General features: G+C 43.9%; 1 protein-coding gene across 10 annotated transcripts in view; it reads left to right on the top strand.

Annotated features, from left to right (window-relative positions):
• The window catches only part of CASK (calcium/calmodulin dependent serine protein kinase), a 381,795-nt gene extending 365,870 nt beyond the window's left edge, over positions 1-15,925 (top strand). For all 10 annotated transcript variants that reach the window (XM_058535677.1, XM_058535675.1, XM_058535673.1 and 7 more), the window contains 3 exons: positions 196-398; positions 10,119-10,202; positions 13,906-15,925. In XM_058535677.1, coding sequence (XP_058391660.1) covers positions 196-398; positions 10,119-10,202; positions 13,906-14,082 — 464 coding nt within the window. In that variant the 3' untranslated portion in view covers positions 14,083-15,925. The remainder of the gene's footprint in view (positions 1-195; positions 399-10,118; positions 10,203-13,905) is intronic.
• Positions 15,926-18,226: the final 2,301 nt, after the last annotated feature.

Below are 18,226 nucleotides of genomic sequence, written 5' to 3'. Positions count from 1 at the left end.
TGTGGTCCGATGTTGCAAAGATAAATATGATTTCTAGAATTTAGTTTTATAAGCTACAGGGGATGGGAACAGGGCATGAGACATACACTGAAAAATCCACAGCTTTTAGGAAGAGATTGGGTTTGGTTAGGGCCATTGGGAGCATCAGCTCATTATCTCAGCCTTTTAAACCTCTCTTGACATGTGACTTTGCAGATACAACCAGACCTCCAAAGAAAGATGAAGAAAATGGAAAGAATTATTACTTTGTATCTCATGACCAAATGATGCAAGACATCTCTAATAATGAGTACTTGGAGTATGGCAGCCACGAGGATGCGATGTACGGGACAAAACTGGAGACCATCCGGAAGATCCATGAGCAGGGGCTGATTGCAATACTGGACGTGGAGCCTCAGGTAACGCCCAGCCACACCCAGCCCCCGTCATTCCTGCCTGCATGCTAAGCTCAGGTTCTGAAATCAAAAATGCCATCAGAAAGTCATGGGTCGCATAATAATGTAATAAACTACAGGAAGGTATCAGTAATGAAGGCATCGGTGGGTTAGCAATCTAGAATGCAAACTGACTAATCCTTGGACTCAGTGCACACACCGTGTATTTAAGAAGCAAAGACTGTTCTCTTATGAGATTCATTATACTCAGAAGCTCAAGAAAGTACCTGATTGGGTCTTTGCCTGCCAGAAATCCTACAATCATCTGACCTCAAGTTGAGACTCTGGCGCTTTGTTATTTAGCCACATTTCCTCTCTTGGTGCAGTTCATGCTGGGCCATCAGAGCCTCTGCCAGCATCTTACATTAATCACCAACGAGAAACTCTGATCCTGGGGCCTGGGGCTGAGACACAGCACTAGCTTTATGAAAGCAAGCACGAGTGAGCCCGAGGGATGTCAGATGGAGCAGGAATGGAGAGCTGTGGTTCTCAGCCTCTGCCATCTCTTTACTGAGGATGATGTCTGGCCCTGAGCTAAAACTAGGAGGGATATGGAGAACTTGGAGAGGACTCAGAGAGCCAGACACAGAGATGTTTAGATGATTTGTAGATAAGTCCTATGCTAGAAGCAATAGGAATTATTAAACTTGAAAAAGAGAGAGCCAAAGGCCTTACATCAAAAATGCTGACAAGCTGTTTTTTCATCTCTGAAGACAAACCAAGCAGAAGTGGAACTTAAAACCCAGTAGGAAGGATTTGGGAGTTGTAGACATTGGGGTAGCTTACAGGAGAGGCTTGTGGGTGCCTGTGTGACTCCTGGGCCTGCCATTTCTAAGACAAATCTGTACCAGAAATCCCTTATCACTTATAAATAGAATTGGTATACCACCTGCTGAAATGGTAGACCAGCTCCCCTCAAGCAGGCTCCATTTCATCAGGAGGCTTACTTGACTATCCCAGGCAGGGGAGATCCCTGTTCAAGGGCCACCTTATGAGACTTGGTCCCCTATCCATCCCCAAATTGAGGACGGAACCTGCGTAGCCAGGGTCTGACAACTCAGTTACTCAGCTCCAAGATCCTAGCATCATGGCCAGTGGGTTCACCCGTTTCCGTTTCACAGCACTTGATGGGGTTCTTGAACTTGGAATCTAGTTAAGGGGCTGGGGAGGAAAGCAACAGTAGGGTGAACGCCATACAGTTTACTTAACAATTAACTTGGATCTTTATAGGACTAAATATATGATGTATAACGCAGATTGATTTTTGTTTAACTACTAATACCTCCTTACTAGGGATTGGAAAAATCTTCTGGCCAGGGGTGGCTAGAGGCAAAGTCTCAATCCTGGTCCTGGTCTTCGACATCCTCTCCTTGGGTTCCACACTGGTCTTCACCTGAACGTCGTTTTCTGCTGGTAGTAATGTCTCTAGCAGTATGCTGGCTGCAGGGCTCCTCAGACCCCCTGTGCATTACCTAAGTCCACTTTCGAGGGCTTTCTGCCTTACTTGCTGCTGCTGCCACTGCTGCCGCCACCACCATCACCACCGCTGCTGCTGCTGCCGCCGCCGCCGCCGCCGCTGCTGCTCCCGCTGCTCCCTCCTAGCGTCCAGCTCTCCCTGTACCCTTGCCCAGGCATGCATTGCTCTGCACTGCTGAGTGGGAGACACTTCTCTCAGCCTTATCAGGACATCCACAGCAGTCACTTTTACGTGTGGCACTGGGCACCAGAGCACCCTTCATCCCCGGCTGAGCACTCTCCCTGCTCCCCTGACTGCTGGATGAGCTCACTGCATTCTTCTCTCCTGCTTCCTGTGTCCCCGCCCCTCAGAACCACCTACCCCTGAGGGCAGGCCATAGGCATCCTGTTCTGTGCCGGAGACTCTTTGGGCCGGTGGCCCTGGGGACAAGAATCACCCAGGTCCTGCTCCTCTCTTTGGTCTGGTTGACCACTCTGGTGCCAGGCTCTCCCGCCCGGGGCCCTCATGCCCAGTCCTGCTGTCACACTGGCTGTCGTGTCCAACAGTACAGCTGCAGTTGCCCACAGGGGCTGCACCAACTAGGCTGCACCCTCGAGCTTCTCTGCCTTCAGCCCACTCTCTCCCCAGGCTGGGCAAGGCCCACATCCTGCCTTCAGGGTGCCCGTGGTCATGACCAACTTGCTGTCAGGCAGAGCCTCATTGCTCTGGGGAGGCGCTCTCCTTAGGACATTTTTCTCCACGCCCTTTTCCTGCCCCAGCCTGTTCGATTCCCCCTCAACTTATCTCATGGACAGTTTGATTCAACCAGCTTGTATTAAGCACTTACTGTACTCCAAGCATTGTGCCAGGAGCTAAGAATACCAATAAGACAGCAGGTGGTGAGGATGAAGTTCCTTCCTCAATGTACATCAAAAATTGTCCGTAACAGGAGAAGTGCCATGTGGCATTTTTTAAAACCTTCTCACTTCTACCACTGCTGACACCACTTCCACTATGTGTGGACCATAGCAAGACCACCTAACAGTGGTGTTCAGCTCGTTTAGTTTGGGTCTAATACTTTGTGCCATCTTAATTTTTAGACAGTTCAGGCAAGATTGACCATGTCTCATAATACTATATGATAAGATGTTGTGGGCCGGCCCCGTGGCTTAGCGGTTAAGTGCACGCACTCCGCTACTGGCGGCCCGGGTTTGGATCCCGGGCGCGCACTGATGCACGGCTTCTCCAGCCATGCTGAGGCCGCGTCCCACGTACAGCAACTAGAAGGATGTGCAACTATGACATACAACTATCTACTAGGGCTTTGGGGGGGAAAAAAAGGAGGATTGGCAATAGATGTTAGCTCAGAGCCGGTGTTTCTCAGCAAAAAAAGAGAAGGATTAGCACGTATATTAGCTCAGGGCTGATCTTCCTCACACACACACAAAAAAAAAGATGTTGTGCTCCAACTTTAAACCTAGAGAACCATGGCAAAGACATTAAACTAGAAGAAAATGAGTAACCTGGCTTCTTTTAAAATAATAAGAATAGATTGTGTTCCTCTGGTGCTCTATATTTTGCCAAACCTTAGTACTCCTTACCTAATCCTTGTAACCCTGAGATAGAGATATCGGTGTCTACTTTTGTAGATGAAGAGACCAAGAGTTAGCATAATTGTGACGTGACCAAAATTTTACAGCCTATTGAAAATGAGGTTTGAATTTGAACAGTATTGGTTTGGGATTTGGGTTTTTTACAATAAATCCCAGCCTCCTTTCACTGTACCATCCTAGAAGAGTTAACCCTGGGAATCCTTAAGCTGGTCCACCTTGTATACAGTAGTACAATTTAAATCTTTGTTTTTATTAACATTTAGAAAAATCTAGAAGGCAGTCAAACCTGAGAAAAACTATGGAACTTATTTCTCATGGAAATAAAGCCATGGCTCAGAAAATAATCTACGTCCCTAAAGCTGAAACTGTAATAGCTCCAGTGTGTAATCAAAACTTACTGTGACAGTTTTAGATTTTAATTTTATTCTGATTTATCCATTTGCTGCATTAAAAAGTTAAGAGTTAGCAGAATATTTGTGGGTTTGCTTTTGCCCACAGAGGGAGAAGTAGTCATCTCAAGGAGTAGCTGCTGTCTTATTAGGAATCTGTACTTTGAAACAAGAGCCAGGTTCTGAACCAGGGGCTGTTTTGTGAAATCAGTTGACTCTCTTAAGATTATTTCTGGGGTCACTGTGCTTGGTCTTCCTTAAACTCTTAGATTTTTGTACAAAGTGGCTCAGGCGCTTGCCCTTATGTACTTTTTAAGTTTGCAAACCAGGTGAGTCTTACAGATATCTGCATCTTAGATACTTGGTCAAATGAGTTTTTATTCCTTGAGGATAGGCACCTGAGATTAATTATTGGCCATAGACGAGCCACAAAATCAATTTATCTCCACAAAAGAGCACTAAAGAAGTTAAATTAACTAAATGTTAAATTAATATTACTTTGGCTGTTTGAATCCAACGTATTGTCAGTGATCTTTCTAGACTCTCTCTCTCTCCTCTCTGGGATTCAGAAAAAGATATTTGCCTGTAATGCTAACAAATTTGTGTCTCATCTTAAGTTAGAAAGGAAGAGGGTGTAGAGATCAACCTAAAGTCGCCTATTAACGGCCTGAGGGAGGGGAATCCTTGTGAAGCAATTCCATTTCCTGTCCCTGAAGTGACCCTGGACCTCAGGCAAGCTGAGACTGCACAATAAATGGTACTCACTTGAGACTCATAAGTAGAGCAAAGTATGGGGACAGAGACCTTGAGGAACAACTACAGAAATGTGTGGTGACTGTGCTGAAGATATGAGGGTGACTAGACAAGAACATCTCAATCAGGATTTGAGGCATCTTATAATTTTTGAAAATGCAATAATACAGGCTAGGAAGAGAAAATCAAAGCCATGAAAAGGAAGAGGAAGCAAACATGCTAACCACAGAGGCTGCTGTAGTTACTGTGATGAACATGAAAGTCGGCTCAGAACTTCCTGGCAACCAGGACAAAAAGGAGGATGTCATGGATCACATAATTCTCCTCTAATAGAAGTATGCCAGTTCTTCCCTTGGAATTAATTGCTAAAGGAATATAACCTGATTCTTAGACACAAAAGGCATTTGGCAGTGTGATGAGCACAGTCTTCATTGACACTTTTATGCAGTAAGTGCAGAATGACCTTCGTGTCTTTATGGATCAAGAGGAAGGGCGTGCATGCAGTGCGGAGAAGGATAATCTGCAGGGAGCTAATGTTTTCCAAGTAGTGTGTTTTCTGCTGTTGTAATATGATAGCAAGCTAGAATTTAAAGTATTCAAAGAATTGGGTGGCTATCAGGCTGGGGTCACTGAGCGGAGCAAAGACCATTTCACGCCTGGAGTGTCATTCTTGACTTCCTCCATGGGTTCTGTTCAGCATGTAGGCTGTGTGGACTTCCACCTGGCACAAGGAGTAGCTTCAGGGATGGAAGCAAGGGTAGGAATTGCGCATTAGGACTTTTTCCCGAGTTGCACAGAAGCTGGCTGTGGGTGGGTGTGGGGTGATGACCAAACCTTATGTCTCAACTGACCCTGTAGTTACCTGATTTATGAGCACAGGAAGGACAGAAAAAAAGGCCTAAGGTAATATTGACAAAAAGGACATTTCTAAGTGAAGATCCCTGTTAAGCTCGATTGAGCTATATATATGGACTTTTTCATGATGATGTTCCTTGCTAAAGCTTCAGTCACAAAAGGATTGGCAAAGAAATTGCCAATTACTTCTTTCAAAAATGAACATATGCAAGCTTGAAGAGCTTTCTCACAAGAGGAATCTGACATTCACAATTAAAGCACTTTGATGGACAGGTCAAACAACGTGCCAGGCTCCCTTAACCCACAAGGAGATACTGTGTAACTAAAATTCAGAAACATAATCCTAATGAAAGTGAACCTTGCAATAAAGAAAGTTAAAACTTTTACAAGCATACCTTGGAGATATTGCAGGTTCAGTTCCAGACCACCTCAATAAAGTGAATATTGTAATAAAGCGAGTCACACGAATTTTTTGGTTTCCCAGTGCATATAAAACTTATGTTTACACTATACTGTAGTCTAGTAAGTGTATGATAGCATTATGTCTAAAAAAATAATGTACATACCTTAATTAAAAAATACTTTATTACTAAAAAATGCTAACCATCATCTGAGCCTTCAGTGAGTTGTAATCTTTTTGCTGGTAGAGGGTCTTGCTTCAATGTTGATGGCTGCTGACTGATCAGGGTGGTGGCTGCTGAAGGCTGGGGTGGCTGTGGCAATTTCTTAATATAAGACAACAGTGAAGGTTGCCGTATTGATTGACTCTTGTTTTCATGAGCGATTTCTCTCTAGCATGCGATGCTGTTTGATGGCATTTTACCCACAGTAGAGCTTCTTTCAAAATTGGAGTCAACCCTCTCCAACCCTGCAGCTGCTTTATCAACTAAGTTTATGTAATATTCCAAATCCTTTGTTGTAATTTCAACAGTCTTCACAGCATCTTCACCAGGAGTAGAATCCATCTGAAGAAACCACTCTCTTTGCTCATCCATAAGAAGCAACTCCTCGTCTGTTAAAGTTTTATCATGAGATTGAAGCAATTTAGTCACATCTTAAGGCTCCACTTCTAATTCTAGTTCTCTTGCTATTTCCACCACATCTGCAGTTACTTCCTCCAATGAAGTCTTGAACCTCTCAAAGTCCTGCATGAGGGTTGGAATCAACTTCTTCCAAACTCCGGTTAATGTTGACATTTTGACCTCTTCTCATGAATCACGAGTGTTCATTAATGGCATCTAGAATGGTGAACCCTTTCCAGAGGTTTTCAGTTTACTTTGCCCAGATCCGTCAGAGGAATCACTATCTATGGCACTTATAGCCTTACAAAATATATTTCTTCAATAATAAGACTTGAAAGTCGAAATTACTCCTTGACCCATGGGCTGCAGAATGGATGTGGTGTTAGCAGGCATGAAAACAACATTCATCTCGTTGTACATCTCCATCAGAGCTCTTGGGTGACCCAGGTGTACTGTCAATGAACAGTCATATTTTGAAAGGAATCTTGTTTTCTGAACACTAGGTCTCAACAATGGGCTTAAAATATTCAGTAAACTATGCTGTAAACAGATGTGCTGTCATCCAGGCTTTGTTTGTTCCACTTATAGAGCACAGGCAGAGTAGATTTAGCATAATTCTTAAGGGCCCTAGGGTTTTCAGAATGGTAAATGAGCATTGGCTTCAACTTAAAGTCACCAGCTGCATTAGCCCCTAACAAGAGAGTCAGCCTGTCCTTTGAAGCTTTGGTCGGGCATTGACATCTCCTCTCTAGCTAGGAAGGTGCTAGATGGTATCTTCTTCCAATATAAGGCTGTTTTGTCTACACTGAAATCCTGTTGTTTAGTGTAGCCACCTTCATTACTTATCTTAGCTAGATCTTCTGGAAACTTGCTGCAGCTTCTACATCAGCACTTGCTGCTTCACCTTGCACTTTTATGTTATGGAGACAGCTTCTTTCCTTAAACCTCATGAACCAACCTCTGCTAGCTTCAAACTTTTCTTCTGCAGCTTCCTCACCTCTCTCAGCCTTCACAGAATTGGAGAAAGTTAGGGCCTTGCTCTGGATTAGGATTTGGCTTAAGGGAATGTTGTGGCTGGTTTGATCTTCTATCCAGACCACTAAAACTTGCTCCATATCAGCAATAAGGCTGTTTGACTTTCTTATCATTTGTGTTCAGTGGAGTAACACTTTTAATTTCCTTCAAGAACCTTTCCTTTGCATTCACAACTTGGCTAACTGGCACAAGAGGCCTAGCTCTCAGCCTGTCTCGGCTTTTGACATGCCTTCCTCACTAAGCTTAATCATTTCTAGCTTTTGATTTAAAGTGAGAGACATGCAACTCTTCCTTTCACTCGAACACTTCGAGGCCATTGTAGGGTTATTAACTGGCCTAATTTCAATATTGTTGTGTCTCAGGGAATAGGGAGACTCAAGGAGAGGGAGAGCAATGGGGGAATGGCTGGTCGGTGGAGCAGTCAGAACACATACAACGTTTATCAACTAAGTTCATCTTCTATGGGCGCGGTTTGTGGTGCCCAGAACAATTAGAATAGTGACATCAAAGATCACTGATCACAGATCACCATAACAAATATAACAATAATGATGAAAAAGTTGGAAATATTGTGAGAATTACCAAAATGTGGTACAAAGATAACGAAATGAGCAAATGCTGCTGGGAAAGTGGCAGCTGATAGACTTGCTCGCGCAGGGCTGCCACAAACCTTGAGTGTGTAAAAGACACCATATCTGTGGAGTGCTGTGAAACGAGGTCTGCCTGTACTATCTAGTTTGCCTCTTAACATACCTGTGTATTCATAGAGGCCAAGAGATTCTCTTCAGCCGTGAAAGCATAGTACCCTCTAGTCGAACCTGCCTCAAAAGGCAAGATAGATTTTGTGTAAATTATATGTACTGCTTTTACATTTTTGTTTTATCATAAAAACAATCTATGCCAGGTGCCATATTGGGCATGAGGGAGACACCTGAACAAGACACAGCCCCTGCCCTCAAGAAGCTTACCCTCTAATACCTGGGCACTCGCGTTTCCAGTGTGATGGGTACTATGGGTGCATAAGTATGGGTGCATCAGGAGCACACAGGAAGGGCCCCTGACCTAGGCTCAGAGCTCACGAAGGACTTTCCAGAGAAAAGAACATCAGTACCGAGAGCTGAAGGATCACTCAGCCAAGCAAAAGGGAGGGTCGGGGTGGGGGTGAGGGGTTGGAGAGTCCAGGCAGAAATAGTAAGAAAATAGGCCGGGAGGCCAGAGAGAGTTTGGCCCTTTCTGGAACTGACAGTAGTTCAGTAAGGCCAGTGTCTGGAGGGGAAGGGGCAGAGAGAGGCTGACAGGTAAGCATGGGCGAGCTCAACAGGGAGGGATCTGCCAATTATGCTAAGGAGTGTACATTTTATCCCAAGGCCCATATAGGGAGCTGTTGAAGGTTTGGAGCAGAGGAGTGATCTGATGGGATTTGCGTTTCGGAAAGACCATTCTAGTGGAAGAGTTGAGTATGGATTGGAACGCAGCAAAACTAGAGGTAGAGCGACCAGTCTAATTGCTACTGCAGGAAACCAGGCAAAAGAGGGAGGAACAGGAATAGGGCAAAGCAAACATTTTGTTGTTGAAAGGCCATTTAGAAAGCAAAATAAGTGGATAACAGAATAGACATGTTAAATTCTTGTTTAAAGGACAGCAAGATGTTTACCCCGATGCATACGAATTAATTCCATGTCAGTCACTTGTGAAACGTGTGCTTGTATATGTTGGGTTTTGTTCTGTGGAGAGGAGTTTGTAACCCCTAGGAGTGTCATGTTCTTACTGGGGAGGAACTGAAGCAGTGATTCCTTACCAGAATCAACTCCTACAGCATCAGGTGTCAGCTTTGCAGTGTGTCTGTGCAAACTAGTAGCTTGCACAGTAGAGGTTTTTGGTGCCTTGGAAGGGAACTGAAAGGGGCCTCAGAGGTCCCTCTCCCTTGAATGCAGCATTTTCTCGTGAACCTATGAACTGCCCACAGCCACACAGCTCATTTAGTGGCAGAGCTAAGATAAAAAGCCCAGGGCTCCTGACTCCAGCCCTGGCCGGGGTCTCCCTTCCCTGTGAGTCCCACCGGGGGCCTTTCATCAGGGCATCTCAGAAGGCCTGTGTAAGGGTGAACACAGCCCTCACAGTAGCCAGGATTTGCTATCCTTGTTAGCAATTTGGAAGTTGAAACACGGTGTAGTGGGCTCTGCATGGGTGGTGAAGCCAGACTGCTGGTCCAAGTCTACCCCAAAATGCATTTCCTATAAATTAAAATTCAGGCTACAGTTAATAACCAGGTGTAAATGAACATTAACCAACATAATCAGTGTTAACTTGTCTATAGAAAAATAAGTCAGGTTGATTCATAAGAAAAATGTCCAGTTTGTCACTTTTTATTTGCTGATGGCTGTTGTTCATCCTTTGGAAGAAAAGGAGTAATAGAAGTTTTTTATAAAGTTGGTAAATTTAATAATACCTTGCCAAAAATTTGAATCAAGGGCTTTTTCAGTTATGTGATTTTTTTATAGACTCATTTGAAAGTTGCATTAGTTATTCTTTTCACTCTCATTTTTTCTTTCTTTACCCAGGCACTGAAGGTCCTGAGAACTGCCGAGTTTGCTCCTTTTGTTGTTTTTATTGCCGCACCAACTATTACTCCAGGTTTAAATGAGGTAAGAATCACTCCGTTTTTCCCCAAATGAGCACGCCCTGTTTTAAGGATCCATTTGTGTTGTGCATTCCAGACCAAAGCCCCATCTCATTAAGACAACTAAATGAAGCGCTGCTTTGTTTTTGATGCTGGCCATTAAGATTTCCCAGGCTTGAGGTCCTCTTTCAGTATTAGGAATTAAACAATATAGAGAAGTGTGGTTCTTCCGAGATCAAGTCATTAGGCAAATTTAAGCCTCAATCCCAAGCGCAGTCAGCCTGTGGCCTTATCAGTAAGTCTCGTTTCCAGGTGGCTCCTGCCTGCAGGGCTGCCAGCCCACACCTTTCCTGATAGGGACTGTGCTAAGAAAGCGGCAGCCCCCAGGCCCAGCTCTGGGCCAAGGATTGCTTTGCCTGAGAAGAGCTCTAGGAATCTATGACCTTGGCTGGGCTGCCCAGGTTTCCCTAGGCAGGCTCTGGAGCGGAACCCATGCAGAATTTCTCTCCAGGCCCCTGGAGACTACCAGACCTAGAAAAGAGCTCTGGTCCTCTTTCAGGCCAACTCAGGTCAGCAGCTGCCACAGAGATGGTGCCTGCGAGAGTTGGCTGCACCATCTCATACCAGGCTGACTTAGAAGTTGACTGGTTATTGTGAGTGGTAAGTGTTTCTCTGTTGTGGGGTCATTCTTAAGAGGAGACTCCTACACAAAGTTGTCCTGAAGACCATTACTTCTACAGGGTCTAGAAACCACCAGAGGGCTCTTAGCTCTGTTCAGTAAACTCACCCAAGCTTATGACAGTAAAATCAAGACTTGGAAATTTTCACTTTGTGTACCTTTAAGGAAGATTAAGTATTTAGATTTCTATGTTACTCATATTTTCAATCATTATTTTTTGTCATTTCATTTGCAAAAGGATATTCCTTTGTAAATTCTCCTTTTCCATATTCTTTAACACACAAACATGTTTGAAACTCCGCATTGTGGTTAGCTCTTATCCATTGGTTGCCATGTATTTTTCTTGAATTATCATCTTTGCTTTGTTTTTGTTTTTTTTGCCTGTTTTCCTGCCCTTTTACTAATTTTCCATAGCTGCCAAAATGGTGCAGAAAATTGCCTGTAAGTACCAGCTAGGAGGTGATAAAATACACCCTTGTTTCCTTTCATAGATTTAGAATGTAGACATTCTGTTCCCACAAACCCTTGCTTTTGCTGTTAGAATAGAGGCATTTTGTTTTCTCTGAGTTGAGCCCTGCTCACGTGTGAGTCAGGCCTGCAGACAAGGTGTTGTCGAGGAAGAAACTGACAAATATAGCTTCATCTGATATGATCCTTAAGAGGGAGCTTTGTTGGGGCCGGCCCGGTGGCACAGTGGTTAAGTGTGCGCGCTCCACTGTGGTAGCCCAGGGTTCGCAGGTTCGGATCCCGGGTGCATACCGACGCACCACTTATCAAGCCATGCTGTGGTGGCGTCCCATATAAAGCAGAGGAAGATGGGCACAGATGTTAGCCCAGGGCCAATCTTCCTCAGCAAATAAAAAGGGGGGAGGATTGGCATCAGATGTTAGCTCAGGACTGATCTTCCTCCCAAAAAAAAATTAAAAAGAGGGAGCTTTGTTTTTCTGTAAAGAGAACTACGTTAAAAATGTGATGCTTCAGCCATAAATTTTCTTGAATGTTTTCTGAGCAAATCATAAACTCTGCTAGTGATTTTTGAAGCCCAGGACTGTATATTGCAATAGAATCCCCTAGCCCAGAGAGTGACAAGGTAGGAATCATTCCTTCTCGTACTGGTAGAAGCACTCCTGTGTTTGGGTGAATGATGCATGTTTCCTAAAATGGGGCTTTTGCGTTATATTTATTGTAAAGTAAAGCCACAGTGAAAATGCTATGCTTTTTAAGTGCAAGCAGAAAGTGTGTTGATAGGACCTTAGAAGGTGATTATTAACTGAGGTCTTATCTACACTGTAGTAGTTAACCTAACATCCAAAACATGCCATGTCCTGCTTTGAAATTTCGGTAGATGATGACAAAACAGATTGGACACTGTCATTTCAGAGTGTCCTGATAGAAAAGATTGAGTTCCCAACCTCCCTGCTGTCTGTCCATCCCTACTGCGGTGCCATGATGGAATCAATCAAGTGTCATTATTTCACTTCAGATCCTCTTTCCAGAAAGTTGCACCCGAGGGCCGAGGCTCATCAAGAAGGGTCTCTTGTAAATAACTGATGGGCTCAGAGAAGAGGAGGGGTCCTAAGCCAGCGCTGGGCACCACGGCTCCCAATACCTGAAGGCACTGCATCTTTTAGTTGTTCTGGAGATGTGTCCCTATCATCGTGGGCCCCATTTCCTAGTAGAATTGCTTTGTCTCTTGATTATAAATTTAACACTCATCAAATCCTGTATGGCCAGTATTAGCCAAGTGCTTGTTTTTTTCAGTAACATTTGTTAAGCGCTTACTTTGTACAAGGCACAATGCCAAGTGCTGGGCACAGTGATGACAGGGCACACAAGACAAGTTTATGCTCTAGTTGGGGAGAGAGATACTAATCAAATAAAAAGGTATTCAGTTGTATCTATATATATTTAAGACTCAGCCCAATAGCTCACCTACGTAGTGGTGGGGAAGAGAGGGGTGTTAATTTGACTTACAAAGTTCCCTAGTTTCAGATTTGAGCTTGTCCATTGAAAGTTCAGCATAACAAGATGCAGAGGCAGACTTTCTGGTGACTGTTAAGAGATCCCTGTCGTGAAAGAACTGCCATCCTGAAGCTAAAGTCAGACTCCGTGACAAGCTAGGGACCCTGAATTCCCTCCTCTCGTGGGCTCACCCTGGCGAGAGTTCTCAAAATCTGTAGCAAGCTGTGGGAGTTGAGGGAAATTCCTTACTGCAGCCAAAGCTCCCTAGAGTCCAGTAGCTGCTTTTCCTTCCGAGTTTTTTCCATTAGAAATGCAACTACTTATGAACAGTGACACTCGGCTGGCCATTTCCAATGCAGACCAATTTGAGGGGATTCATCAGATGCCAGTTGCCGTTGTATCTAGGCAATGACCTTATTTCATCCATTATTTGTAACATCCAAAAAGCTTTTGCCTCTGGCATCTGCTGCTGTTGAGTGAGGGCCATTATATGTAATTGAATTCCTGGAACATGTTGAACCTCTAAGTAGAAAAGGGAAAAATACAACTTAATTTGTTGTCCAGAGGCAGGGGCTTCTTGGTGCAGATGCAGCTGGGCTCTGGGGCCTGGCGCAAGTGAGTGCAGAGGACCAAGGGAAGAGGGGTGCAGGACTCTGACCTCCCACCAAAGCCAGACAGGCAGGCCTGGGCTAGAGGGATGAGGGCACAACTGCTCGGGCTACTCTAGTCAGTCCCTGACTGCCCCTGGGACAGGCACAGCTAGGTCCAGGGGGGGTGATGTTTGCTGGAGAGTGTCTGTTTTCTCTGGCCCATCCAGTTTGGCGTGGAGCCCTCTGTTGCATGGTGAGCAGTCCCGGTTGCAAGCAGTAGTTCTGTGACCCTGCCATCCTGGTGACCGTCGTCTCCTCTGTCATGAAGCAGACTTGGTCTCATGCCCAGATGCGGCACTTGAAGGTCTGGCCTTGCCTGTTTCTGACACTGAGACAAACAGAAACGTGAAAAGAGAAAGAATCCAGCTGACTTCTGTCTTCTCTTTGCTCTTCCCTTCTCCCATGCCCACCCCCATCTCCACCCCATCACCATTTAGGATGAATCTCTTCAGCGTCTGCAGAAGGAGTCTGATATCTTACAGAGAACATATGCACACTACTTCGATCTCACAATTATCAACAATGAAATTGATGAGACAATCAGACATCTGGAGGAAGCCGTTGAGCTCGTGTGCACAGCCCCGCAGTGGGTCCCGGTCTCCTGGGTCTATTAGGCCTCTCCCCAGATATCTGACGCATATCTGGGAGCCACCTCATACATGGAAAAGCCTCTTTGTTATCGGCCTTGTGTCAGCAGGTTGTGGTCCCTAGAGACTACCTAGTTGTAGTGTGACCTACATTTATAATTATTGTCATGTCCAAATAGATAGGAGGAGAAAAACAATTACACACTAATTTAAAGAGACAGTATCTTTTTTAATCAGTTCTCCTAAACTTTAATAAAATGTATCTTTAAATGTATGTATTATTCAATCCTTTGGAATGTTATATTTTTGGAAATCATAGCTTTTTATTTCCAAGGCCCCTAAAAACTGCACAAAATAGATGCTGCTTTCTATAATCTATTTTAATAATAATAAACAATGATTCTGTTACCTTGACTGGGGGTGGAACACTACATTCTTTTTAGAGTCTGATTTTATGGATTGGAATATCTTTCTTTCCTTTATTTATTTGAAATAATCAGTCTAGTGATTACAAAACAGTCATAAATTTTTAAAGGCCTTTTTTCTCTCTCTCTTTTTTTTGTTAGAATAGTATTTTTTTTAAGTCCTTTATGTAACATCCAGCTAATGTGATACTGTCTCTTTGAAGCACCCTGTAAACCTTGTAGAGATTTGAAGTTGGGTCTTGACTCTTAATGCATGTGGACAGTCGCGAGCGTTTATGCTGTCGGTGTGTCTGTGTTGGACAAAACAATCTGTAATCTACAGCAAAGTACATTCCGTTCACGGGGCACACCCAGGGGAATAAGAATAAAATGCTATTATGACTAAGTTGTAAACCTATGCACATCCCTTGCATTTCGGGCAACTTTATAAAAAAAAAAAAAACTGATTTTTATTAATAATAATCATGTAGTGAAATGTGTTTGTAATTTTGTCTCAATTTAATTTGTTGTAAGGTGGGAGGGGGAATTGCTGGTTTCACCATTTCAGATCTGTGTTGTCTGAGAGTATTAACGTTTTAATTAAGCAAAGAAATGAGGATTTTTAATATGTATGTAATTGTTTTAAAGTACCCATTTTAAGAGAATATACTGTGCAATGAAGAAACCAGTTTAGGCATTTGCTATAAACTGAATTATTCCAAAAGAATAATCTATAACAGCCCTGTAAATTCCTTTAAAATGATAACTAACAGGACAGTTTGACCAATTTTTTTTTAAATATACTTCCTTTTATGTGTTCAATAATTAAATGCCTTTGGGTCCTTCATTTCGTTATAGATTTGTTCAGGTTTACAAGGTGATAATCTTTTAGATTTTATAATCCATTAGATGTTCATTGAACCATCGAAGGCCCAGGAGTGACTATCAGTTGGCAGGACAACAAAATACTCTGCCAGAGCACAGCTTGGACCACGTCTGGCTCCCAGAGTGCAGTGTGCTCGAGGGCCACCAGTGTACTGGAGGCCATCTGTGGTTCCTCCTTCCTCTTGCTATATCCCTTGGCACAGGAGAATCATCTTTCCTTGTTGCTTTAGAGACATTAACCATCTCATCACCCTTCCATGAGGTCACATTCTTCCAATACAGGAGATTCGGACTGGGGGTTTTTTGACTCTTTGCCAGAGGTCAGTGGAAGGTTTTTCATTAGAGTATCAGGGTGTGAAGTGGTTCTGTTAACCTGTGATCCTTGAAAAAAGACCATCGTGTTTGCTTCTTGTCAGTTAGATGGCCTCATCACTTTGTGCCTTGGCAGGGGTGCAGGGTGTGTTCTGAGCTGACCAGCTCCTCTTAAAGGGCCACACAGAGAAGGCATCTGTATACTCCTTTTACGGTGTCACCCTCCCCTCCCACCTACTCTTATTAAACAATGCTGATTTTTTCTCTGATGTTGTCCTTTGTCAGTGATCAGATGAGTCTGCAACTTACTAACAAGGTGTTGAGTGAACTGCTTCTGTTGGGGCCCCACAGCAGGGTGGCCAAACCAGAGACACCCTGGATGGAGAGAGAAACTCCAAGCATTGTTTAGGGCTGTGTTAGGATTGATTTAAATCTAACTGATGCCAAGGCCAGACAGTCATTCCCATGACGGTACTGACCACAATCCGGGCTCTTCTCAGTGTGAAAGTGCCCGTTCTACCTCTTTTCCAATGAAGCACAAAGAAGAATACAACTAACACATAGGGAACAAAAACTCCCTCCCTCTGGTACAAACCGCCACACCCCCACTTGCCCTTTGAGACCAAATCTCCAGAGATGCTGAGGATGCCTGTCTTAAGCCCTCTGCCATGTTGATAAAGGTGGATCAAGCAGAGGAAGAGAAAAGCAATGCCGAGTTAAATGTGGCCCCAGGATTGAGAAGCATTGTAGCGCTCGTCCTCTCTTCCCCGTCGCTTTATGCATCCTTGGAGAAGCACACAGGCATTGTTCTTGCCGTTGTGCGGATGGCAAAATTCCTGCACCCAGAACTCATTCTGTATGACTTCTCAAAAAGGTCATCTGTTCCATTCCACTAATACACGTCTTCTCGAAAGCAGTGTCTTTATGACCTAGCGGAAAATACTTCAATTTCTGAATTCAGAGTAATTTTGGTACATTGCTGCTGCTGCTCCATTACAATTGTCCACTAAGCAATCAGAGAAAACTGCTAAGAAGCTTCTTTACTGCTTCCATTCCATCAGCAAAACCATTTTTTTTCCTTTCAAAGACCAGAACAAATGATTAGATTACTAAATCTTATCCCAGGTCGATTGAGCCGTATTCTGAGAGCTCTCCTCCCCCCAACCCCACTCCCTACAGCTGAAAACGGTTTTTAACATGTTGAATTATTTGTTAAAAAGAAGAAATGTCCTGATTTACTAATCATAAGGCAGTAATTACTTTGCACATGCAGCATATTCATTTTCAACACTAAAAAGGAAAATGTCACTCAATTCACTGGAAGTTTCCCAGTGTCAAGATAATATGGTAGCCTTTTAAAATGCAATTAAATGTATCTCCTGTCAGGTGAGATGGTTTAAAATATTTGCTCAGAGAGGAAAAGAAATAGATGACCTACTTCTTGCTGTTTGCATTCGGAAGGCATCTTCTGAGCCCATCCTGTTGGTGGTAGAATATCTAAAAATGTTGCAGAGCCCTCACTGCATGAGGATGCAGCAAATGCTCCTCTTCCCCAGGCTCCAGTCCATCTCACTGCTGGGCCAGCCAGTCGGGCCTGGACTCCTTGCTACGATTATCTTTTCAAAGCCTTTGATCTCATTACTGCAGAGGTTTTTTGTTTGTTCTTAAATCGCTTATAGTTATCTGTTCATTAAGGCTTCGACCTCATTCCTTGAAAAAATTGAGTCAGTTGAGCCCCCCTCGAGGAAACGACACTGGAAGTGCCCAGAGTGGACGCTGCCCCCTAAGGACAGGCAGCCCAAAGCCAACTCTCATCTCCCACCGATGTGTTGTCCTCTTCATTTCAGGTCAGTCTCTTAACTCGGGGCAAAGAGAAAATGCTGCTAACGCTAGCAAGAAAATTTCTTGATTAATAAATTCGTAATTATAATTTCTGGTCCCATGCTTTCCCCTTGGAAAGAGGTGAACGCACCTTGTAATCGGCATTCCAAAATAAGCCCTTTACGTCCTCATCCCTCCTTGTTTCCTCTGATCAAACTGGGGTGTGTATGTGTGTGTCGGGGGGTGGGGGAGGGGTTTGATTGTCCAGAATTGAACACAGCCTCCTAATTCCATCCTGTTTACAAGAGCTTATGACACTGAGGCTGATGACGGCATGTCAGTGTACAGGTCCCTGAGCGCTTTTCTCTTGTTCTGCGCCTCTAGTTAATTCTCTTAGAAAGATATTTCGCTTCTCACTGCAGTTTACAGAAGGGCTACAAACTTTAATCATGAATCATTTCATTTGGTAGAACTTTTCCTTTCTTACCCCTTTACAAGTAAGGTTTTCCTCTCCATTTGGTGTCTTCGGTTACAGGACTATCCCCATGGTGCTTAATGCTTGATTGGCTTGGCCCACGCTCACTTAGCAGTTTGCCTTAAACTTGGAGCAATTGGAAGTCTCAGGTCTTCCAGCTCAGTGAGTGAAGTTTAGCTGTGACATGCAACCCGGAAGTGGGAGAAAGGGAGAAGACTGTGTTCACTGGTCCACATTCCTTTTATCTGGCCTTTTCTCTGCCGCTCTTGGGCTG

Source organism: Diceros bicornis, chromosome X (assembly GCF_020826845.1).
Source record: "Diceros bicornis minor isolate mBicDic1 chromosome X, mDicBic1.mat.cur, whole genome shotgun sequence".
Lineage (NCBI taxonomy): Eukaryota > Metazoa > Chordata > Mammalia > Perissodactyla > Rhinocerotidae > Diceros > Diceros bicornis.
This window is presented reverse-complemented; position numbering and strand designations above follow the sequence as displayed.